General features: G+C 39.9%; 1 protein-coding gene across 4 annotated transcripts in view; it reads right to left on the bottom strand.

Moving 5' to 3' along the window:
* Positions 1 to 9,539: 9,539 nt before the first annotated feature.
* Positions 9,540 to 26,840, bottom strand: part of nbeaa (neurobeachin a) — an 825,376-nt gene continuing 808,075 nt past the window's right edge. For all 4 annotated transcript variants that reach the window (XM_080197464.1, XM_080197465.1, XM_080197462.1 and 1 more), the window contains 4 exons: positions 21,420 to 21,521; positions 21,051 to 21,247; positions 20,154 to 20,305; positions 9,540 to 11,082 (listed from right to left, as the gene is read on the bottom strand). In XM_080197464.1, the coding sequence (XP_080053590.1) occupies positions 10,992 to 11,082; positions 20,154 to 20,305; positions 21,051 to 21,247; positions 21,420 to 21,521 (542 nt within the window). In that variant the 3' untranslated portion in view covers positions 9,540 to 10,991. The remainder of the gene's footprint in view (positions 11,083 to 20,153; positions 20,306 to 21,050; positions 21,248 to 21,419; positions 21,522 to 26,840) is intronic.

Below are 26,840 nucleotides of genomic sequence, written 5' to 3'. Positions count from 1 at the left end.
GGTAACCTAAAAACAATAAATAAAATATTGCATAAATTCTAGAACAAAATCTAAAACTGAAATTCACTCAAATGTTGATCTCAATTTTTAAAGACCAGATGTGCCAAATTTGCTTTAACAACACTAATTTTAAAGAACATATTTAAACAGTTTTCTAGAACTCCTTTCCACATGTGAATATTAATGAACATATAACAAAAAGAATTATCCAGCAATGATAATGTATTATTGAGTTTATTTCAGTTGTAAAACATTTCAAAAATAATGAGAACCCAATTAAGCGCTTGGCACTTTAGTATAAAAGTAACAGTGATGTACGACTGCAATATCCTGTAGGCATTCCACAATGCAATCAACACATCCCTCCTTGCTTCAGAAGGTTAGGGGGCATGGAGTTGGGGGGTAAGGTGTTAGCGTGGATAGAGGATTGGCTGTCTAATAGGAGGCAGAGAGTTGGTATCAATGGGTGCGATTCGGATTGGCGGTTGGTGACTAGTGGAGTGCCCCAGGGATCGGTGCTGGGGCCTCAGCTAGTTACCATTTATATAGATGATTTGGAGGAGGGGGCTGAGTGTAGGGTGTCAAAATTTGCTGATGGCACTCAGATAAGTGGAAAAGCAAATTGTGCGGAGGGGGTGTAAAGTCTGCTGAGGGATCTAGATATGCTAAGCGAGTGGGCAAGGACCTGGCAGATGGAATACAATGTTAGCAAGTGTGAGGTTATCCACTTTGGCAGGAATAATAGTAGGACGGACTACTATTTAAAGGGCGAAAAGCTGCAGCATGCTACGGTGCAGAGGGACCTGGGGGTCCTTGTGCATGAGTTGCAAAAACCCAGCCTGCAGGTGCAGCAGGTGATCAGGAAGGCAAATGGGATGCTGGCCTTTATAGCAAGGGGGATTGAATATAAAAGCAGGGAGGTCTTGGGCAAGGATATTTTGGCCTTGGAGGGAGTGCAGAGGAGGTTTACTAGGCTGATACCGGAGTTGAGGGGGTTGAGCTATGAGGAGAGGCTGAATAAACTAGGCTTGTACTCGTTAGAGTTTAGAAGAATGAGGGGAGATCTCATTGAGACGTATAAGATGATGAATGGGATGGATAGGATAGAGGTGGAAAGACTCTTCCCGCTCAAAAAAGACAGTAGGACTAGGGGGCACAGCCTCAAGATAAAGGGGGGGCGGTTCAGAACGGAGTTGAGGAGGAACTTCTTCACTCAAAGGGTGGTGAATCTCTGGAATTCTCTGCCCGTTGAAGTGGTGGAGGCTGCCTCGCTAAATATTTTTAAGAAGCGGGTTGATGGGTTTTTGATAAGAGAGGGGATTAAGGGTTATGGGGAGAGGGCGGGAAAGTGGAACTGAGCCACGACAGATCAGCCATGATCTTATTGAATGGCGGGGCAGGCTCGAAGGGCCAGATGGCCTACTCCTGCTCCTATTTCTTATGTTCTTATGTTCTTATGTCTTGCTGCAACTGTACGGGGCACTGGTGAGGCCGCAGCTGGAGTACTGTGTACAGTTTTGGTCGCCGCACTTGCGCAAGGATATTTTGGCCTTGGAGGGAGTGCAGAGGAGGTTCACTAAGCTGATACCGGAGATGAGGGGGTTGAACTATGGAGAGGTTGAATAGACCGGGTTTGTACTCGTTGGAATTTAGAAGGATGAGGGGGAATCTTATAGAGACATATAAGATAATGAAGGGGATGGATAGGGAAGAGGTAGAGAGATTCTTCCTGCTCAGAAAGGACAGCAGGACTAGAGGGCACAGCCTCAAGATCAAGGGGGGGGGCAGTTTAGAACAGAGTTGAGGAGGAACTTCTTCACTCAAAGGGTGGTGAATCTCTGGAATTGTCTGCCCGTTGATGTGGTAGAGGCTACCTCGCTGAATAAATTTGTTACGGGTGGATAGGTTTTTGGTAGGCAAGGGAATTAAGGGTTATGGGGAGAAAGCCGGAAAGTGGAACTGATCCACTTCAGATCAGCCATGATCTTATTGAATGGCGGGGCAGGCTCAAAGGGCTAGATGGCCTACTCCTGCTCCTATTTCTTATGTTCTTATGTTCTGACATAGTTACCCGGTTAATTTGATCTATTCTCACTCTTGCTTTTCCTTTAATATGAAAAATGGCTTACAAATCACAAAGAACTCCAAACTCTTGTTTCAATATTCTTACCTTTGTAGGTGAAACCTGGAAATAGACTTGCTAAATCACTTCAACAGTTTGAATATATAAAGAACTTGCTTATTTGGACAAATAAAATGAAGGGGATATTGAAATAATTTCACAACTACCTTTGCCTATTCAATGTGAAATCGTCCATTCAAAGTGAATGACTTAGTTACGGGAATCAGCTGTACACCGTCTCCTGGATTTCACTTACGCGGTAATTGCTCTGAAATTGATGTCCATTTCTGCCCTGATTTGATAACATGATTGAAAAGCCAAACTTTCTGCATCTAATGTTACAATCAAACGTTTCTACCATGGCAAACATTAGCCCATCACAACTTCATGAAATAATTGTATTTGAGTAAAAACACACTGCAGAGACAATGTGTGTGGATTTCAGATTCCTGTTAGTTCAGTATGGAAACAGAAGTTCAGCTTTCTGATAAAATTGTAGTGCCATAAAGACAAAATGATCCTCTCTGTTGATTAAAAAGCAAGTGAAATGGAAAGGAGGTCCACCGAGCAGATTTGGGACTGAGCGATGCAGCCCAGTTCATTGCTGAATCACTTAACCTGCCAATTTCGGTAAATGTCATGATGTGGATGTGCCGGCGTTGGACTGGGGTAAACACAGTAAAAAGTCTGACAACACCAGGTTTTAGTCCAACCGATTTATTTGATAGCAAACTCACAAGCTTTCAAGGGGACTCCCTCTTCGTCAGGTGACTGGAGAGTTCTGGCCTTGCACAGAGCATATAAAGCACAGACAGTTTAGAGATTACTGATCTCTGACCTTCGGGTAAGCGTTCTCCAAGGCAGCCTTCACGACACACGACAGCGCAGAGTCGCTGAGCAGACACTGATAGCCAAGTTCCACACACATGAGGACAGTCTCAACAGGGATCTTGGGTTCATGTTGCACTATCTGTAACCCCCGTGACTTGCCTGGGTTTGCAAAACCTCACTCACTGTGCTGTCTGGAGACAATACACATCTCTTTAACCTGTGATCAGTGCTCCTGCCACACACACATTGTCAGCCACTTTAGGACTTGAACAGCAGGTTAGGTGTAAAGATTCGCATTCTAATCAGTAATCTCTAAACTGTCTGTGCTTTATATGCTCTGTCCAAGGCCAGAACTCTCCATTCACCTGACGAAGAGGAAGTCCCCTCGAAAGCTTGTGAGTTTACTATCAAATAAATCGGTTGGACTAAAACCTGGTGTTGTCAGACTTTTTACTGAATTTCGGTAAACCCACGGTCCAACATCATTCCATCTAGACAAGGATATATGATGCTGATCAGCAACAATGGCAATAAGGACAACTTAAATAAAATACAAAAGATCACATTGTCACAACTAATATTGATGGCAGGTTGCTCTAGATTGTGTAATTTTGTTAATGGCAATTTTAAATCAATACTATTTTGATGAATGTACCAAAAATGAAGACAATGGCTTAGTAGTATTATCGCTAGACTTTGAATCCAGAAACTCAGCTAATGTTCTGGGGGCCCGCGTTTGAATCCTATCACGGCAGACGGTAGAATTTGAATTCAATTATAGAATCATAGCATTCCTACAGCCCATCGAGTCTGCACTGACCACAAACCCACCCAGGCCCTATCCCCATGACACCATGTATTGACTCTACGAACCCCCCGACATTAAGTGGTAATTTAGCATGGCCAATCAACCTAACCCTGCACATATTTGGACAGCGGGAGGAAACTGGAGCACACGGAGGAAACATACTCAGATACGGGATTATGAGCAAACTCCACACAGACGGGAATTGAACTCAGGTCCCTGGCACAGTGAGGCAGCAATCTAACCGCTGTGCCACTGTGCCATCCCAATAAAAAATATCTGGAATTAAGAATCTACTGGTGACCATGAAACCATTGTTGCTTGTCAGAAAAACCCATCTGGTTCACTAATATCATTTAGGGAAGGAAATCTGCTGTCCTTACTCGGTCTGGCCTACATGTGACTCCACAGTCACAGCAATGTGGTTGACTCTCAACTGCCTTTGGGCAACCAGGGGGTGGGCAATAAATGCTGGCTGGCCAATGACACGCATCACACATGAATGAATAAAAAAATTGCTAACAATTTCATCAGAGTTTCAGTAATTTAAACAAAAATCTGTTCCATATTTTTGTTAAAACATGACCAGGATTACATTGTAGGAAAACAAAAAGAACTGCTGGAAATACTCAGAAGGTTAGTCATGAATTATGCGGAGAACAAATGAGTTAATTATTCAGATTGTGCTATCAATGGTGAAGGAATGGCATTTGCCTTTCACTTCGCTGTCAGATGCCTACAACATTTTAATCAGTTTTAGAACTGATACCTGCTCTTGTATATTGTCTGACCAAACACAGCACTCTCTGGCAAGACTCAATCAATCAATCAGATGGAATAATCTTCATTGATACGGGCATAAATCAAATCAGTCGGAAGTAGTAAACATAAAATGGACTTAAAATCATGTAGAAAAGGAAAAATAATGATTGGGAAATAAAGATGGAATTAAAGGAGAGAGAGAGAGAAAAGATGGAATTAGAGAGAGAGAAAAGAAAAGATGGAAATGTCTGCAAAATTAATTCGCTGAGAAATGAAAAAGATTTTTTTTCAGAGCCAGGGAGGTTGTTCAGAAATAATTAACATTTATTGCATTATTAAAAACTCATTTACTTTTGAATGTACGAACCCTAACTTACTAATGAAGGATGAATGGGTAAGTACCAGAAATTCAGGCCGTTAAAGTGATTTCAGTTGCAAGTTGAACAGGCAAACAAGAATCAAGAGTAGGCCATTTAGCCCCTCGAACCTGTTCCGCCATTTAGCAAGATCTTGGCTGATCTGATAGTAAAATCCCTCCTACCCTCGATAACCTATCATCCCCATTCTTACAATGGGAAAACCTGGTAAAGTCAGATGTGAAGCGAATAGCGTGATCTGTGCCTGTCTCTATGCCAGTTGCCCCTTTAACAAGACCTGAAAATGGCCACAATCAGGATCATGCCTGAGACAGGCATAATTGATGCACATTTGTATACATTTAAATTAACTTAATAAGTTGCATGCCCAGCTTTACAGGCACTTCCCTTTTTACCGTCGTGTTTGCCCATCCAGAAACGGTGCGAAACAGACATGCTCCACAAAAGTTCAAATTGGGAGCTCCAGTTAGTGAGGAGGTAAGTGCTGAGTACCCGACAGCTCTCTGCCTGAGATCAGTGAAGGGGAAGGGACTGGGGGGGGGCGCCATGGTGGTCTCAGCATCTCTGGTTAGAGAAGGGAATATCAGCAATGGTTCTCATCGGAGTAGACAGGTTGAGAAAGATTTGAGTGAGAGGTGGTGATAATTAGGCTGCTTGGAACTAAACTGTTAAAACTAAAATGTTGTCACAATTGATGCTAAGCAAAATGATTGTAATCTGAAAAAATGTTTTACTTCCAAGAATTTAATAAGAGGGTTTGACTGAGTTAATCTCGTCATGTCGACCAGCCTTATCTCAATCACTGTCTGATTTCCTAAAGAAGTTAGCTTATAGAAAGTAGCCACTCCTGGATCATCAGCCTGGCCTCCTTTGTCAGTGATATCCACGTCACTCACCTTGTTCTTTGGAAAAATGTCATTTTGAGGTTCCAAATGCAAGCTTATACCATTTACAAATTAAAACAGGCACTGCTGAAACAACTCAGCTGGCCTGGCAGCATCTGTCAAGAGAGAAACAGGACTAACTTTGTGAGTTCAATATGACTTTTCTTTGGAACTCTGATTACAAGACCAGCATAAACACAAATTATTCTCCAAAGTCTGTAACAGAGGCAGATCTCTGGAAGGCAACACTGTTCAGGATTGAGCTGATGCCATCAACTAGTTTAGCTAATATTCTTTATTTTTTGTCAGTAGATCATTTGCCTGCAACAGCTTCTCAACTTCAAGACATACCAGGATTGATGGGGAAGCTGATGGATATAGTATTGAAAAGAGAGATAGCTAGAATCCACTGTACATCCTGATTTGAAACCATATATGTCAAGAGCATTGACTGTCCAAGGTGGGTGTCTATTATGGGGAATCCAAGTGATCATACTTCCTAGTCTGTGTGGAAGAGTTCTTGAACGACCACATGAAGGACATTCTTGTATGTCTGGATGAAAGGAATTAGCATGTAATTATTTTTGGTGGTTGAGTCTGGATGCTCAAATTGAAGAAAAAGTGGGACTGTGTCAATCCTGTGTATGAATAAGAAATATAGCACTGTTGTCTCCTTTACACCCAAATATGTGGCCTAAAATGCCATGACAATTATTGCATGTAGATTTTTCTGGTCCATTTGAAGGTTACATGTTCTTAGTCATTATTGATGCGCACTCAAAGTGGCCAGAAATTGTTATCCGAAGATTTACTACAAGTATTGAAAAACGTGATGACATTTTTGCAAGATTTGGTATACCAGAACCAGATTGTTAGTGATAATCGTTCACTTTACAAGATGTTGAGGATTTTCTCAAAGTAAATGGTATTCAGTATATAAGATACACACTTTATCATCCATCAACCAATGCTTTGGCTGAAAGATTCATACAATCCTTGAAACAATCTTTACAAACTTCAAAAGAGCATGGTTCATTATCACGTTGTGTGAATAACTTTTTGGCATCTTATAGAAACACCACTCATGCAACTACCTGAAGTTCATCTGCATTACTACTCTTAAAGTGAAAGTTGAGAACTTTGATCTGTTGTTACCTCCAGAAATTTCAGAGACAGTAGACCGTCAACAATGACTTCAAGTTGCTAATTGAGAAGTAGGGATAGAACAATACCCATTTCAACAAGATCAATTGTTAGTGCATAATTATGCCAGGAGTGACATATGGGTATCAGCCACAGTTTTTGCAAAAACAGGTCCAATTTCTTACACGGTTCAAACCAAAGATGAACTAATTTGGCAATGTCATGCTGACCAATTGTCATCTCAAAATGATTTCTCAGTATCATGGCCTGATGATTCTGAGAAATTGAAGCTAATCTGAAACTATTCTTTGTGTGTAGTTTAGATTGGGATAAATCAAATGGTTCTGAATTCATAGCATGTAAAGCTTTTAAATAGACTTTGTTAATTTTATTTTCTTCCATTGCCTTCTGACATACTGGAAGGCAATGAAAAAGAACCTCTTGCAAGCAAACATATTAAAGTGTTTTTTCACTATTTGCAGGATGTGGGCAGTCCTCATTTCCTTTGAGAAGATGATGCTGAGTCCTTTTCCTGAACTGCTGTAGTCCGGGTGAACAAAGAACAAAGAACAACCCAGCACGGGAAACAGGCCCTTCGGCCCAACGAGCCCGCGCCGCCGCATCACCCTACACCTATTCTACCCTGCATGTCTACGAATGGGACCCTACTCAGTCAGATTCAGGGAAGAAATAGTGTCAATTTGGTAAAAACCGATTAGCCTAGGTGGTTAGGTACTCAGTGCTGTTACAGAGTTCCAAGATTTTAACTCGGTGACGGTGGAGGGATGGGGATATAGTTCCAAGTCATGATCGTTGTGGCTTGAAGGAGAACTTGGAGATGGTGGTGTTCCATGCATATCCTGTCCTTGTCCTTTTGGAAGGTAGAGTTCAGAGATTTGGGAGATACTGTTGAAGAAGTTTTGATGAGTTATGTAAGAACATAAAAACTAGGAGCAGAAGTAAGCCATTTGGCTCCACCACTCAACAAGATGATGGCCAATCTTTTAGTGGACTCAGCTCCACTTATTTGCCATTCACCATAACCGTTAATTCCTTTACTGTTCAAAAATCTATCTTCGCCTTAAATACATTCAACAAGATAGCCTCACTGGACAAGGAATTCCAAAGATTCACAACCCTTTGAGTGAAGAAGTTCCTCCTCAACTCAGTCCTAAATATGCTCCCCCTTATTTTGAGGCTATGCCCCCTAGTTCTGGTTTCACCCGCCAGTGGAAACAACCTCCCTGCTGCTACCTGATCTATTCCTTTTGTAATTTTATGTTTCTATAACAACCCCCCTAATTCTTCTAAATTCCAATGAGCGTAGTCCAAGTCTACTCATTCTACCCTCACAAGCCAACCCTCTCAACTCCGGAATCAAATTAGTGATTCGCATCTGCACACCCTCCAGTGCCAGTATTTCTTATCGGAAATACATCTTGTGTGATGATACCGTGTTATTTTTTATATATTTTATGTTTAAAGGGGATTGCTTTAAGATGCAGTGTATTTCTCTAGTCAGTTTGTCTGGTAGAAATGCAGATGCTGAGAAAACAGAACAATTACTCATTTTAGCCATGTATGTGTATATTCAACAGAAGGCTTAATGGGGTATTTAAAGTAATAAGGTGAGTTAGGTATACAGGGACAGAGACATGTCATACTAGAAATGGGAGGGCGGGGGGAAGTCAGGCTTGTAACAGAAAAGCAGTTTCATTTTCATTTTAAGAAGAGCAGTTGCTGACTGCAGCTAGTTTCAAGCTAGAAGCCTGGAGGCTCTTATGATCTCTACAAAATCTCTCTGGAAACTCCAAAGCTGTTAATCCAAGAGGAAGCAAGTATGTCTGGATTTGCTAGCTATTTTTAAAGAGAGGTTTATGTTTATGTCTATATTGCTTAAATGGAATTGAACAGTAATAAGTTAGAAGTTAAGAGTTTATTTCTTTTCACGTTCAAAGACTAAGAGTCAAATGGTTTCATTTTGTTAGAGGTATATTTAAACAGTGTTATGAATTATTAAAGCTTGCTTTGATTTTAAAAAATCCCTACTTTGTCAGTGGAATCAATCCCCTGAGGCGAAGCATCCTTTCCTCACGATTATGCCAAACTACAAAAATTGTTGAGGTCTAATCTGGCTCATTATATATCCTGGGATTTCTGATCTGGCACCCGAACACTTGGGACACATTGCTGAGCCAGTGTTAGAGGGAGTGAATATTTGTAAATGGGCTAGCAATCAAGTGGGTTGCTTTGTCCTGGATGACAACAAGCTTCTTGAGTGTTGTCGGAGCTGCACTCATTCAGGCAAGTGTTTAGAAACTTCAAGACAGAGGGAGACTTCCACCCTTCCAATTGCTCTTCTGGGTTTCTCCATAACATCAGTTTTTGTGACTTGTTGCAGTTCAAACTTAATTTAAAAATCTGATCACCAAAAACTCTATTTGAATTTTGAGCTTTGTGTTTTACTGCCAAGGGAAAAATTGACAAGCAATTACATTTATTAGAAAAGCATTTTCAATTAAGTGAAAACATATTCTCATTTCTCCGACTTTGACAAGAGAAGCTCCACAATCACCATCTTGACAAAAGAATGAACAAAACAAATTAGTTCTTTGCATATTTTATTTTTTCAATTTTAATTTTGAACTGACACACATCTGGCATATTTTACATTTTTGCCATAAAACAGCGTTACAATAGCTCAAGGATTTTGTATATCCAAAATAGTTCACTGTGATTTCCAGATGAAATGAAATTGTTTTCCAGATGCTTATTCCCCCCTCCCAATCCTAGACTAAAAACTCATAATATTGCTCACACATGTGATGTACAACTTAATTATGCAGTCAGACTTTCTTCATGGTTTTAACTGTTTAAATACAAACAACAAGTAAAGAACTTAGTGCTAAAATTTACTATTACAGTGTGGATGGCAAATCAATAATCACAGCAATAAATAATGATATGTTTCTGGTGCAAAGTGCCAATACAAAGAATCCAATAATTATTTCTTAAATAAACAACTGCAAGTGAGTGTAATTTCCAGAAAACTACATTCCTGTTTACATGCCTCTTAGCCCTACCAACACAGTATGTACATCTATGACTTTTGACAATACAGTCACCAAATATACAAAGAAGAAAACATGAAGTGATTTTTTTTAACCCCATGAATGTGTTTAATTAGAATAATATGCCAGAAATATCTAACAGTGATTCTTGCTACAGTAGAAAAAAAATGCAACATATTCCTATTCTCGTGCCTACGAGGAAAGCTGAAAATGCAGTTTATAAGCTGGAGAGCCAAGATCTCACAATATTCACCTCATTAAGATAAATTTTACAGTGTACAGAAACCAAACTGTGTTTGTAAACCAACAGCACAAAACAGAATGGGGGGATCTCACTGCCACACTGTAAAATGAGATAGCCAAGTCAACTTTATCCTCAAAGCCATGTTAGTTATTTTGTACCAAGCTCCATCAGTTTTATTTTGGAAAAATTATCTTAAGGAACAGTAGATTTACAGAATTTCATGGTGGCATTTCAAACTGGTTTAGAAACAGATGTTTTGGATGCTTCATCTTCTATCAAAGGTCTTATATTAAAGAAATACTTATGAAAAGTATTATATCACAGATTGGATATTGCTGAAAATAAAGAGGGATGCAATTTTTTTTAAAAATGGCCTTTTCTTAGCTTGAAATATTATGAATAATAATTGGACACATTCATCAGAAATTTTTCCCTGACATGTTATCATTAAAATTACTCGGAAATATTACTTAACATTGATTCATTCAGCTCACATTACTAAATCATAAACTAATATGGCATTTCTTTCTGGTAGCTGGTGCTCAGTGGTAGGAAAAAAATAAAACAGCCATTGAGATTGCTTTTATGTTTGAAGAATACAATGTACAAACTATTGCTCAATGTAATGGAATGTATAACAGAGGTCAATGCAGAGGGCATCATGTTCCACCACTAATTTCTAGGCGTTCACTGCAGCACTTGTGCTCTCAGCTGGAACTGGCAATCACACTTCAGCCTCCCTTAAAATTAGTTTAGTATCTGTTCTGATGTTCATAATGCCACCGGTTGAAATCTATGTTAAAAGCTACGATGCTGCCTGAAGCCATGCCTGTTATCAGTGTCCTGTAACAGAAATACAAAATAATGTTACGTTCGATATGTGAACTTTGAAAACATTGCTTTGCATAATGCATACAGACAAGTTCTTAAAGAAAATCTTAGTAATCTGACAATTTTATGTTTTTTTAAATTCATTCATAAATTCATTCATTCATTCATAAATCTTAGCTGGCCAGCATTCATTGCCCATTCCTAGTTGCCTGAGGGCAGTTGAGAGTTAACCACATTCTTTTTGTTCTGGAGTCATATGTAGGCCAGACCAGGTAAGGATGATGTGGAGATACCAGCGTTGGTTTGGGGTTGGCACAGTAAGAAGTCTCACAATACCAGGTTAAAGTCCAACAGGCTTATCTGGAATCACGAGCTTTCAGAATGCTGCTCCTTCATCAGGTGAGTCCTGAGGTAAGGATGGCAGATTTCCTTCCCTAAAGGGCATTAGTGAGCCAGATGGGTTTTTCCAACAATCAACAATGGTTTCATGATTATCAGTAGATTCTTAAAACAGCTATTTTTTTGTCCTGGTTGAATTATGCTTTTGAATCAGATATCCAAATACATATTCTTAAGTCAACTTACGATTTTTTAAAAATAATATTCCTTCCAGAATAATGGATTTATGACATAATTCCAAGATGGCTCAACATCATTTGTTAAAGATAGCAATGAGAACAAGTTATTTTGACAACTTCAGAAAATTTACTGAAATCACCCCCAACTCCTTGGTTGCCAATGCTGTGGCGGGTGATAGTGTTATAATGGTAATATTATTGGGCTAGTAACCCTTATGCCTAGGCTAATGTTTTGGAGACATGGGTTCAATTCCCAGCATGGTAGCCATTGGAACTTAAATTAAGTTAAATCTGGCATATGCAGCAAGTGATCATGCATATCAGTGATAGTGACCATGAAACTATTGTTTAATTGTCATAAAATCCTACTTGGATCAATAATGTCTTTTTGGGAAGGAAATCTGCCATTCTTATCTAGTCTGGTCTACATGCAACTCCACATCCATAGCAATGTGATTGATTGTTAACTGTCTTTTGAAATAGCCTAGCAAGCTACTCAGTTCAAGAACGGTTAGAGCTGGGCAACCCTTGCCAGTGATGCCCACATCTTAAGAAAGCATTAAAAAAATTGTTTCCCTCTCCATTCACTGTGTTGCACCATCTTCTGGCAAGTCCATTAAATCGTGGAAAATGAATGCCACCCCAACTATCTGGACCTCAACCAATGTCCCACAACAGTGTTTGAAGAAGAATAACCCATTCTGGACCCACACACATATATGACCTTTGACAATGCAACTTCAATACTCAAACTTGAAAAGTGGACTGGATTTCACAAGAAGCCACAAAGTGAAAGGCCTCACAGCGAGGTTCTCTGGCAGCAAAAAGCAGGACAGCTGTTAATACTTGATGCACAAATAGAAAATTAAAAACTGCCTGGTTTGTGACTGTAGTTACTGAGAGCAGACCATGGCACAAATAATGATTCAATGCCAGATTCATAAATATGAAGGAAACATCACAGTAATACTCCCTGTTACTCCTTGTGCAATTATTTGCCTGAATGTAAAATTGTAGTTGTTGGTTTCTATTGGCCAGGTTCCTTCAGATTAGCAAACTGCTTCTCAGCTGTTCCCCCATTGAATGTTGCAAATGGTAACCTTCTACACCTCTTTCCAAGAACAAGGTAATTCTACTTTTGCTGTTTCCTGAAGCAGCTATTTCACAGCTGAACCTGTGAATTGGAGTGTTCTTTAATGCCATCGATAGGTTGACCAGTAACATTTTACAATTTCTCCTCATCAGAAGAATACTTCTCTCTGAATGGATGCCACACGGCTTGAAAAAAACCACAACTGCTTGGAAATTTCTCCACCAAATTCCAGTGCTAGGTGAATTGATTGGCAAGCACCCAGATGAACTGTGTAAGCAACTATGAACCTTATGTTGCAGAAGGAACAGCTGTGCCACTTTCCGTCTGTACTGTTACTGCTGCCATTTAGCGTCCTGGGATATCCTAACAAAAACAGCTATATAAATGCAAGTTACAGCTACCTTTTTAAAAATCTGTTCTGTTCAAATCAATACATTTGTTTGAGAATTCAGTTTGAAAAGAACTGATCAGCTGGAAAGCCTTTAAAGAGAGATCAGCCCAACTTTCTGAAAACCAACATTGATTATTTAGGAAAAGATCAGAAAATGCTGGAGGTACTCAGCTGCTCTGGAAGCATCAGTAGAGACAGAAGCAGAGTTAAAAATGCAAGTCTGTAATCTTTTACCAGAACCAACTTATTTAGGATTATTTAGGCTTTCACAGTGGTAAAAAATTCAAGGAAAAGAGTATTATCCAAAAAATATTTTCACAAAATCAGCCTAGTTTTTGGAGTGGTAATCCAATTTCATAGTTTGGTTTAAGGAAGGCTCTTGTAAATGACTAATTATAGGGAAGTTTAGGGCCATCTTCATGTGAGAGGCACCTTCTAACCCCCAATAGCCAGCCACCTCATTTGTTCGTGCCAGTGAGAGCGCAACTGGAAGGAGTACAAGGACATAATCTAGGAGGCAACCATAAAAACAGATGGAACAAGAGCAGGAATAGACCATATGACCCCTGGATATTGCTCTGCTATCCAATGAAATCATGGCTGATCTTCTGCCTTTTAATCTACTTTCCTGTCCACTCAGAAATCTCTCCCAGTCTTGAATATATTCAATGATGATGAATCTACAAGTCCTTGGGGGTAGAGAATTCCAAAGGTTCACAATTCTCCGAGTAAAGAAATCTCTCCTAATCTCAATCTTAAATCATCGACCCCTTATCCTCAGGCTGTGCCCCATATTCTAGATTCCTCAGCTGGGGGAAACTACACCCCCAAACCCCCAGTGTCTATCCTGTTAGCCCCTTCAGAATCTTACATGTTCCAATGAAATCACATCTCATTCTTCGAAATGTCAGAAAGTATAAGTCCAATTTATTCAGCTTCTCATCATAGAATAACCCTTTTATTCAAGAAAATAATCTAATGAACCTTTGCTGTACTGCCTCTAAGGCAAGTATATCCTCTAAACAGAGGCCAAAATTTTGTACAGTACTCTAGGTGTGGTCTCGACAAGCCCGATTCAATAGTAGCAAGGCTTCCTTGATCTTATATCCCAGACTGCTTGCAATAAAAGCCACAGAGCATTTGCTTTCCTAATTGCTTGATGTACCTGCATCCTAACTCTGTTGTCTTTGCACAATTACACCCAATATCTCAGACTCAAGACACACCTATTTAAAAAGATATTCTGCTTTTCCATTCTTATTATCATAACCTCACACTTTCTAACTTCTCACAACTGCCACTTTGCTGTCCACACACTTAACCTATTTACATCTCTTTGCAGCCTCTTTAAGTCCTCTTCATAATTTACATTCTTACCCAACTTCATATAGTTAACAAACGTAGATTCACTATTTAGCCTAATGCTCACTGTAAATAATAGAGGTTCCAGCAATGACCCTTGCAGCACTTCACTTGTCACATCCTGCTAATTTGAATTTATCCCTACCAACTCTCTGTCCGTGCTAATACAATAACCCCAAATTCAAGAGTCCTTATTTAGTATACTACTTATGTTTTTGTGCAAATTTATTGAATGTCTTTTGGAAATCCGTATACTACAATCCTACTAAGTTAGATCCTCAAAAACTCAAATAAGCACTTCTTCGCAAACTCTAGGATGCAGACCATCAGATTCTAACAATTTGTTGGCTTTAAGAAATGCTAACTTAACTTATCCAATTTTACACCACCAACAATGCATGCTATTTGCAAACTTTCCTTATTCTAGTATTATGTTCAAATGAAGGGTAAATATGTACAAACATTTTTTTGCAAAATTGAGATTTATTTCCTGATTATGTAATATGTAACAAATGATGTGGGTCTTGACTATTTCCTCTGCCTTTCCCTAAAATCCTAACTTTCTTTAAGGTTGAACATGTACAATCAATTGGGTATTAGTAAGATATACAAAGAAATCCCAGATTTGCCTACTCAACTATGCCAACCTAGGACACGATTCATAGGCTGTATGCTTCATTCCGGACTCAAAAAAGGTGCAGACATCGGGTAAGGACATTACCCAATATAGTTGTGTTGCTCCTCACAAACATAAAAAAATCTCCTGGCACATCAAAATAGAAACTGGATGGCTGCCAGTGCCTGCAAGTGCCTAGAAAACAACACAGGAGTTTAAGTCATTGATTTCAGGAGAAGAATAAGGAAGATATTGAAAATGCTTTGGTTGGGGTGGGGGAAACATACAAGCTCTGCCCCACACTCTACTTCACACTATATGCCGAAATATGTGCAATTATGATAAAAATGGTTTTACATCCTTAATATATGGGGCTTGTAATGAAAGTACCTGAATAATCATAAGAGACTTTAATCTTCATATAGTTTGGACAGTTCAAATTGATAAAGGATAAGTTCATTGAGTGCATTGGGGACAATTTCTTAAGAATAATACATTATGAAACTGACAAGGAAAAGGCTATTTTAGATTTGGATATGTGTAATCAGGCAGGATTAATTGATGATCTCATAGTAAAGGATCATCTAGGCAATGATAATATGCTAAAATTTCACATTCAGTTTGAGGGTAAGAAAGTTAGTTCCGAAACTAGAACTTAAACTAAATAAACTAAATAATAAAGTCAATTAGCAAAGATACGAAAACAGAGTTGGCTAAATTGGACTGAAAAAAGGTTAAAAACTAAAGGCAGTATATAGGCAGTGGCAAATACCTCAAAAGATATTTCATAATTCTCGACCAAGACACACTTCCTTAAGAATGAAAGGCTCCACAAGAAAGATGCATCATCCATGACCAAATAAAGAAATTAAAAATGGTATCAAATTCAAAGAATGACCATATAATGTGGCAATGATTAGTGGTAGGCAGGCACTCTCAGAGGTCTAGACAGACCCAGGCCACTTCCAGTTTTTGAGGCCCCTAGTCATAATAAAAAAAATGAAAATACATGAAAAGAGGGCACCAAAAAAAGTGAGACATAATTTGAATATTGTTTTTATTTAACAGCTGTTTTTCTAGCCCTTTTCTGGCACGTCAAATGCACTAAATATTGAGGAAAAATCTCGCTTTTGTGCAACGTCACAGTTGATATTAAGCATAGCGAGACCATTCAAATGCTCTTGTCTCATAGTTGAAAGTTGATAATTTTTTTACCTGCTTCAACATGTTGAAAGTTCATTCACCTGAATTCACTGATACAGGCAAGCTGACAAAAATGTGCAATGCAATTGTGATATTAAGAACACCCAGAGAGTCCAAGTTCAAGTATTTCTTGAAGCAGCTGCTTTGACATGTAACTTGAGTGTTTTCATTCTTACAGGGAAACCAACAAATATGGTGTATTTGGATACTTAATGACCTATAACCCCCATTTCTTATGTTCTTATCTTCATGCTTCTTCATTACAAATTTCCTGTCCAGCATAGTCCAAAGAGATAGTAGTTTTCTTTATAAATTGTGATAAATGGGAAAGAATCCTGTACAAGGTGTGAAAATGTAATTGATGATTAGGAATATAATTATTGAATTGTAAGGGATGCCTTCTAGATGCATATATGTTTAATTATAACATATTGTTCTTGTTTGCATAAGCCCCACACAAACTGAGAACTACATACACTTTCATAATGCAGCTTTGATATCCTATTTGAACATCATGGCATTTGATTTCCTAATTAGAAATTCATCGTAATCTTTGGAAGTAATAAGTGCAGAACAAACCTCAAAGCTAATCTAATTTTCAGCAACGCAAGAGGGAGTACCGCGCTGCAATAGCTGTGATGCATGATTTCCAGCAAGTAGCAGCAATCAATCTCCAATAGTTTTGACCCTTGTGCTTCTATTTAAACAACACAGCAAGTTCAAACACTTGACAAAAACAAATGATATTTCTGATGTTTCAAGAAAACAAAATTGTTGTTAAACTGAAATATGAATATTTATTTATAATAATTTCCTTCACATATATCTAGCTTCTCTTGATGCTTTGTCATACATTTATACGACTAATGTCAAAATGAAAAATTTCATAGTTCCTTTACAAGTGGAATTCACAATAAAGCACTAGATTTGTTTTTATCTTGATGCTCATGATATGGAATATTTGATTATCATATTTTACAGTTTCCTTGTGTTTTAAATTAAATTTGTACAAGTAGGATTAATTAATTATTTCCTTCTTACACAGGTGCAAAGAAACCCCTAATGCAAGGTCTTACTGATCATGTGGCCTTCCCTCACTTCATTATGCATAGTTTTTTTCTGTGTAGTGATCTTGGCTCTTCGATGGAAAATGTAGAATTGAGACTCTTATGGGGATATAGTGCCGAAAGAGTTCTTGAAGACACCTGTGGTGCTAAGGGGATTACTAGAGCAATTACTTTTCTGCTTTTGGGAAGAATGCTGGTAAGACAAATTATAGGTCTCCTTCATCCTCTATGGGCATTGATCTGGATCACAATTGAAACAAAGCAAAGAGAACTCCTTCAGGAGCAGTTAAGGTGTGCATTTGGGAGTTAGTCTGGTTTGGCATCTGCAAAATTGCAGCTTTGATATGTTTATAGCCTTGCATTTAATGAGTTGGTAATATTGAAGCCTAACGCTGAGATTCTAGCAGATCTCAAACTTTGAAAGTTAACCTCATGACAATAAAGATCATCCTTGTGTGGGTTAATTACTAGTGAGATCCATAATGTTTGATATCGATTTCAAAACCAGGAACTGGCACTAACCAAGTTTATGACCTGCTCACCAGAGTCAAACTCATTGAAATACAGAGTGCATCTTGCAAATATTATACAGAGAATATACTTAAATAGATATGAAAGATTTATTCTTTGATTGGTGGCATGTGACAATGATGTTCCCCAAAAATCTTTTTAGGGGTCTGAGCTTATCATCAGAGATATTAATGCCTTATGTGAAGCAATTGAGGGTTGTATATCCAAAATTACAGATGATATTAAAGTTGGGTGGGACAATAGGTTTCGTGGATAGGAGCAAACATTTCCAAAGGACACAGAGAGACTACCGCAAGAAAGACACCAAAACTTATTTGGAAGATAGGTTAAAATCTTCCAAAAAAAATCTTAAAAACCCCATTTCCTGACAGTTTGACAAATAAAGTCTATGTGATGTTTTCTCCAGAAACCACTTAGTCTGACCACCCAAATCCTTGAATATATTTATTATTGTAAAGCAACTATCAAATTACTTTCTAAAAGAATTTATGGACTTTAAAAAAAAATCACCCTTGAGAAGGCGGTGGTGAGCCACCTTCTTCAACTGCTGCAATCACTGTGGTGTAGATACATCCACAGTGCTGTCAGGTAGTGAACTCCAGAACTCTGAACCAACGACAATTATAGTTCCAGGTCAGGTTGGTGAGTGACCTGGAGATGATGATGTTCCCATATGTCTGCTGCCCTTATCTTTCTAGATGGTAGGGATTGAGGGTTTGGAAGAATGCTGTTGAAGGATCCTTGGTGATTGCTGCAGTACATCTTGCAAATAGTATACACTGTTGTCAATGTGCATTGCTGGTGGAGACAGTAAATGTTTTAAGGTGGTGGATGGAGTGCCAATCAAGCGGACTGTTTTGTCCCAAACGGTGTCAAATTTCTTCAGTGTTGTTAGAGTGTTGACATCCAAGCATGAGACAGTATTCCATCACACTCCTGACGTGGCCTTGTAAATGGTGGATTGACTTTGGGGAGTCAGGAAGTGAGTTCAACACCGGAGCACTCCCACCCTCTAACCAGCTCTTGCAGCCACAGTAATTACATGACTAATCCAGTTCAGTTTCTGATCAATGATAACTCCAGAAATGTTGAACTTGATTGGTTCAACAATGGTAATGCCACTGACTATTAAGGATGATGATTATATTTGCCCTTGTTAGAGCTGGACATTGCCTGGCATTTGAGTGGCATGAACATTACTTGCCACTTATCAGCTCAAGCCTGAACATTGTCCAGATCTTGCTGCAAATGGGCAAGGACTGCTTCAGTACCTGAGGAGTCCCAGATAGTGCTGAACATTATGCAATTTCTCCGTTTCTGACTTTATGATGGCAGAATTTCATTGATGAACCAGCTGATGATGGTTTGGCCTCAGATACTACCCTGAGGAACTCAGTCCTGGGACTGAGGTGATTGGCCTATAACAACCACAGTCATCTTCCTCTGTGCTAGGTATGATTCCAATCAGTAGAGAGTTTTGTGCTTGATTCCCATTGACTCCAATTTTGCTGGTGCTTCTTGATACCACATTTAGCCAAATGCTGCCTTGATTTCAAGAGCAGTCATTCTCATCTCCTCTTCGGAGTTCAGCTTTTCTGTCGATGTTTGGACCAAGGCTGTAATAAGATCAGGAGCCGAGAACAGAACTGAAATTGAGCATTTGTAAGCAGGTTATTGCTGACTAAGTGTTACGTGATAGAATTGTTAAGCACCCTCCCATCAGTCTGCTAATTATTGAGAGTAGACTGATAGGACAGTAAATGGCCTGTTGGATTTGTCCAGCTTTTTTTGTGGCCAGAAAAGAATGACGCCTAGCATTACATTTCAAATATTAGCCACATTTTATGTAATTATCTTTCTCAACTTTGTTATTATTGTAATTCTATGATTTTTCATCACTTACTATCTTATTGATGAGTGAATGCCATTAACATTCTTGACCTTTTTAGAATAATTTATATTCTCTATCAGATCACTCCCTAACCTCCTCCCATAAAATAAAATTCTAACTTTGCAAATATCTTTTCAGAACTGTTAGCCTCCTCTTTGGTAACACATCACTGTTTATGCTGCATCTTGTCTGGTTGTTATAGCCTTCCTCTAATGGAGTACCTAAAACCACACACACTCCAATAATTTTTTGGGAAGTATTTTCTCTGAAAGAGTAATGAAATATGAATGAAAAGTAGATAAGATTGGAAATGTTATTCAGCATATGTACAAACTTAAAAGTTTCCATTACCTTTGATCATGGGATAGATCCATAGCCCTGATGCCAGCATCGCAACCAGGGTAAACATATAGTTGCTTGAAGTCACAGGCTTGCCACACTTCTACCACACCATTATCACCCCCTGTTACCAGGTTTTGTCCATCACTGCTGAGAAGTAATGCCTGGAGAAAGAAAATAGTATTCAGCAATTTAGAAGTATTTCTGAAAATCCTTTAACTATATAAATAGTAACAAAACCTTGGCGGGGGTGGGTGCGGGGTGGGGAGAGATGTTGGTGGAATTGGAGACAGTATGAAACGAGGTGCATAGCTACTGAAGATCCAGAACAAGTGGATGGACCATGCCGCACATTGTTTATTTACTGAATGGCACCCAAACACATTGTAGGGCAGAATAGGATCACTGAATGCGACTTAAGGCTGACTGTTTGGGAAAATTTCTATTGGCAATTAACTGCCTATCCAGCAAGGCATATTCTGAAGATTTCTATCTGATAAAAGTGAATAGTTTACTATAATAATATTTTCTTGTTGGTTAGAAATTATTTATTAAATTCAGATTTCGATTACTTTTTCTTGTGTGCTCATTGAAGCCAGAAATGTAAATGCTGAAGGATGTTCTGTGTTCCATATGAATGCTGATGTAGTCTAATCCATATCAAGTGCCAATACAATACCTTAGAAATTTTCAGCTGGCCAAACAGTAACTAACACTTCGAAAGTTTCAAAGCTGAGAATGAAAGAGGAAGTCTAATCACTTTAATAAACAATCATAGAAGAAAACTGTTTTAAACTGACAGTCTTCAAGAGTGGAAAAGGCATGAAGAATCAGAACAGTTATAATCTAAAAGTCTGCTTCAGTATAAAGATAGGTACTTCATGTTTTGCAGTCTCGTATGCCACTTACTCTGGTTGAGTCATTGGTTTCCATCTGCCCTAATAGTTTACCATTGATACTAAAATTACAGAATCTTCCTCGCTCATAGTAGATGATGCAATGGCCTTCGCTGGATACAGAAATAAGACGTGGATAAACACAGTTTTCTGGCCCCTCCAGGGCTCTAAGCAGATCTCCGGTAATTGTATGCACCAAACACGGTCCTTCTGTAAAAGAATGTGAATATATTCAGAAACAAACCTCAAACATCTGCTGGAAAGGGCTGAAATTATTCATTCCTTTAAAGGAGTGACACTTTGGGATTAATCCATGCTCAAGGGAAAACACTCATTAAAGTTACAAAAATGTGATACTTCCTGCTGTGGCATGCCTGCTTACCTTTCGCACCACTGATGACAAGTCCTAGTTCGGCACACACAGATACAGAAACAACCTCATGGTCATGTCCAGTCAAGACAGCTCTAGGAGCAGGGTAATCACCTAAAGGTAAAAATTACAGACCATGCCATTTAGTAGTAAGTAAATAGAATATATAACGGGGGTATCCCATTGAAAATATTATGCGTATAGTACCCTTTGAGTTAAAGTGTGTTGGCAACACTGAGCAGTTATACATTTCATTAAAAAGACAATGTCTCTGCAATTTTAACAGCACTTTTATTTTTTTCCATTGCCCAAAAGAGAGTCCCAGCTATAACATGTTCCCAATTCTCTTTGTGGAGTCACTATAGTAATGCAAGTTAATTTAATTTCTAATTTTGCTTGGTTTCTCTTCCAACTGGAACTGGCTAAGGGAAATGCATTAACTGAGGTGAGTGTTTCTGCCCTTGACATCATGGTGACATTTGACCAAGTACAGCACCAAAAAGGCTGAGTAAACCTGAAGTCAGGAGAATCGGAAAGAAACTCATAATTGACATAGAGGGAAATGACTGTGGCCACTAGGGAATCAATCATTGAACTTGGAATCCTCATATTACTGATTTGGTTTCTGAAAAGTGTTACAATCCCAGTTAGAGCTATAAGTGGATGGGAAGATCCCAAAATGGAACCCTGACTCAAAAGACCGTAACTTTTACTCTTTTTTAGAAAACGTGCAAGCAAAGACTCAAAGCACCGCTAATTAGTTTTAACAACAAAAAGGAAGCATTTATTCAACACGATTATGCTACAATACACCTTTACTTCCCCCTTAGGTTAACAAATACACACAGACTGTAAAATTAACATGAATTACAAAATGCATTTTAAGCTCAGTGGTCACAGTAACATAAAACCCCTTAAAACACACAAATTGGCTGTAGTGACTTCCATACACTCTGCTCTAAATCCAAGTTAGTGTCTGTGGATTTCTCCAGATAATTGTCACATGAGAGTTTCCTAACTCCACTCTCCAAAACACGCTTTAAAATCTTCTTTCACAATAATGCTTTGCATCAGTAGCTTGCATTCCAAGTTTCAGAATTCCAAATCCAGTCTAAGTTTTCCAAATGACTCTTTTAAACAAAGCTTCTACTCCACTTTTAACAGTAAATCCAGTATCCATGTTTCACACCACTCTGTTTGGGATTTCTTTTCTTGGCTGCTGTACAAACTTTAACCTTTGATTCCCGGACTCTTTTAAAATAGCATCAAACTTTTGATTTACCTCTGAAGTCCACATTCTCACTTTAAATCTGGTTGCTGCAATTGTTTGGTTTTATGATTTATTTATTATTGTCACAAGTAGACTTACATTAACACTGAAATGAAGTTACTGCGAAAATCTTCTAGTCACCACACTCCAGTGCTGTTCAGCTACAATGAGGGAGAACTTATCATGGCCAATGCATGTAACCAGCACACCTTTTAGACTATGGGAGGAAACCAGAGGACCTGAAGGAAACCCACCCAGACATGGGAAGAACGTACAAACTCTGCAAAGGCAGTCACCCAGGCTGGGAATCGAATGTGGGTCCCTGGCTCTGTGAGGCAGCAGTATTTACCACTGTGCCGCCCAATTTTCTCTTTAACTTAGAACATATTGTTTACTCTTCCCTGAATTCTTCTGAACAATACCTTGGTCTTTGCTCTCTTAACTTCAGACTTCTTAAAACATTGTTTCTGTCTTAATTCCATGGTTATCTGGACAGTAATTGGTTCATTGGGAAGCCTGTCTCTTTGCACCTCCAATCCTGTCTTGCTACTAGCAGAGATGCGCACTCCATAGTGTCATTTTTCAGCTGCAATATATCCAATTAAAACTAAAACTTAAAAGCCTTTCCACCTTACAAGGCCCCCAGTTGTTAAGCAATCACTGTTAGTTCATTTACTCTTCATGCTGTTACCCTCTCTAAACACAACAGAATCACAACTGGAACTTATTCTACTTCCAAACATATCTTTGTCCAGTATGGATCTAATTCTAAGTTTTATCCTTCCAGGCACGGAACATTAAATTAAACCAACTTACAACTATTCTGTATTTCTAATGTTTACCCATACAAATGTAACTCCCTTAAAACTATCTTTGTTTTCCTAACAAATGTATATGGTCTAATTCTAATAACTGAAGGATTGACTGAAGTAAGCTGCTGATTAAATAATTACTCTAAGGTCATCCTTTTATCCTGAGGGGAAAAGAATAGTAGAAGGTTCAGATATACTCAAAAAAGTGTAAGGTTGTGAAAATATCAGACAACTCACCAAATTAAGTGCAAAGATAATATGAAGTCTTAGGAGAGGATTCAGCTGCCCCGTTCGTCAATGGTAGCGGGGATCCTGCTTTCCCAATGAATCAGGCAGGATTGCTGACAGGCATGAAGGCATTTGGGATTCATCGGGTAAGTTTTGATCATTGTCATGATCAACGTGGCGCTGGCGTGATAGACTCTAAGGGTGATTAAGGAAATAGGTCCAATGCCCAAGTGCCCCTTGCTGCTGCCAAGGTACAGAGGGAGGATTGCCCAAGGGTCCTGGAGGTTGGGTGGGTTCAGACTGGGGACAAAGGGTTTACCACATGCAGCTGCAGGCAACTTCCAACCCGCTATGTGCTTTTCATTTCCTATTTTTGTAAACATTGTGGTTAGGAATGATGGGGGTACTTGAGATGCATTCAAACATGAAGAGAAAGGTAAATAAATGTAGCTGACTGCATACTGAGTACAAACTAGTAAGCTGTCAATCAAATGAGAGTTCAAAGGACTGGACTGAAATTGAATGGATACAGAGATTCTGTTTATTCATTCATGGGATATGGGCATCACAGGCTGGCCAACATTTATTGCCCATCCCTAGACGCACATGAGAAGGTGATAATGAGCTACTTTTTTGATTTGCTGCAGTCCATGTGTTGTGGGTTGACCCACAATGCCATCAGGGAGGGAATTCCAGGATTTTGACCCAGCAACTGCGAAGAAACAGCGATATATTTCCAAGTCAGGATGGTGAATAGTTTGGAGGGGAAGTTGCAGGTGGTGGTATTCCAATGTATCTGTTCTTGCCCTTCTAGATGGAAATGTAGCCAGGTTCTAAAGTTAGGGGGAGCGAGCACATAAAAAAAGCACCACGACACATACCAAATAATTTTAAATTCATTATACGTTATTATTTTGTATTTAAAATCAAAGCAAAAAAAGTGTGTTGTTTAATTATTTTACAATTTGAATGTAAAATGAAAACAAAATGAATCAATATGAAAACGTACGAAGCAACTAAACAGCCTCTTTCTTCATAGTGGTTGTATATTTATGTCGATCGCGGCCTCTGCAATTACCCTCGTGATTGCATGCCCTCTCGGGAGACTGCATGACTTCCTCGCTACCTATTGTATCGCATTGTATTGCATACTATGAGGCTAAGGGCCGGATCCGGACGTAAAACAGATCCAAGCCCGGAATCCTCGTTCCAGCGCGCCCATAGGCGTTTTGCCGGCACTGGTCTGGTCTGCACTGTGGTGCGGGGCTTAGAGCTGCCGGAACGATCGGAGCTCTGAACTGCATATGCGCAGTTTGAAAAAAAAACTGAAAGACAAAACCAGCAGAGAGAGCCGGGAGTGGATGGATGGGGGAGAGGATGAGCTGCAAATGGATCCCCCTGGGAGGCAGCCACCCCCCGCACCCCCCCACGATTGGTCCCCCCCAAAGGAGGCAGGCTCCTCTGGCAGAACCCCCCCCCCAACCCTCGGAGGCAGGCCACACTCCCCCCTCGGCAGACCACACCCCCAACCTACCTGGACTGCTGCTCTCCCTCCACCTCCTTCTGACCTGCACTCATTGATGTGGAGATGCTGGCATTGGACTGGGGTCAACACAGTAAGAAGTCTCACAACACCAGGTTAAAGTGGTCATGGAGTTTCTTCCAAGTCCATTCCTCCCCACCCACCACCACCCCCCCAACCAGAGATCCACTTGAGTCCACTCCCCTCCTCCGGTTGACGCCAACGGAAGGCCAGGAAGGTTCTGCAGGCTGTCCAACGAGTGCAGTAAGAAGTCTCACGACACCAGGTTAAAATCCAACAGGACTTCAGCCTGGTGTTGTGAGACTTCTTACTGTGTTGACCCCAGTCCAATGCCAGCATCTCCACATTAACGAGTGCAGGTCAGAAGGATGGTGGAGGGAGAGCAGAAATCCAGGTAGGTTTGGGGTGCGCTCTGCCGAGGGGGCCTGCCTCCTGGGGGGGGGAGTCTGGATTGCAAGGGGCAGGTCTGCCGGGGTGGTTAGTGGGGGGGTCTGCGAAGGATGTTCGAGGAGGATGGGCTTCGAAGATTCTCCTGCAGAATAGGAATCCACTTCAGATTTTTATTCTGCAGGTTGATAGCAGCATGGATCCGCAATGGATCCAAAGATGGTAAAGTGGGATTTGGTGGTAGAGTTGGGCGCACCGTTCATTAATGCTAATGCATTTACATCGTTGGGCCGCTCAATTGGGGCATGGACCAGATCCGTGCCCAAATTGGGTGTCGATAAAGGCGCGATCTGATTGGTTCCGGGTGCAGATCGTGTTAAAGGCCCTACACCCGAATTTACCTTGAAAATCGGGCCCTAAATGTTTCTTGATATCATGTGGAGTGAATCAAATTGGCTGGAAACTGGCATCTGAGATGCTGGGGACCACTGGAGGACTATGAGATGGATCACCTATTTGGCACTTCTGGCTGAAGACTGCTGCGAATACTTCAGCCTTATCTTTTCCATTGATGTGCTGGGCTTCTCCATCATTGAGGATGGGGATATTTGTGGAGCCTCCTCCTCCAGTGAGTTGTTTAATTGTCCACCACCATTCAGAACTGGATGTGGCAGGACGGCAGAGTTTGGATCTGATCTGTTGGTTGTGTGATCACTTAGTTCTATTACTTGCTGTGTGGCATGCAAGTAATCCTGTTTGGTAGCTTCACCTGGTTAACACCTCATTTTTAGACATGCCTGGTGCTGCTCCTGGCATGCCGTCCTGCACTCTCCATTGAACCAGGGTTGATCCCCTGACCTGATGGTAATGGTTGAGGGGGGATATGTCAGTCCATGAGGTTGCAGATTGTGCTAGAGTACAGTTCCACCGCTGTTGATGGTCCACAGTGCCTCATGAATGCCCTGTCTTGAGTTGCTAGATCTATTTGAAGTCTATTCCATTTAGCACGGCGATAGTGCCACACAACATGAAGGTTATTCTCAATGTGAAGGCAGAACTTTGTCTCCACAAGGACTGTGCGATGGTTACTCTTACTAATGCTGCCACGGGCAGATGCATCTGCAACCAGTAGATTGATAAGGATGTGGTCAAGTGTGTATTTTCCTCTTGTTGGTTCCTTCACCACCTGTTGC

Source organism: Carcharhinus amblyrhynchos, chromosome 10, assembly GCF_965287045.1.
Source record: "Carcharhinus amblyrhynchos chromosome 10, sCarAmb.v2.hapA, whole genome shotgun sequence".
In the NCBI taxonomy this organism is placed as follows: Eukaryota; Metazoa; Chordata; class Chondrichthyes; order Carcharhiniformes; family Carcharhinidae; genus Carcharhinus; species Carcharhinus amblyrhynchos.
The sequence above is the reverse complement of the archived record's forward strand: the minus strand, read 5'-3'. Positions and strand labels throughout refer to the sequence as shown.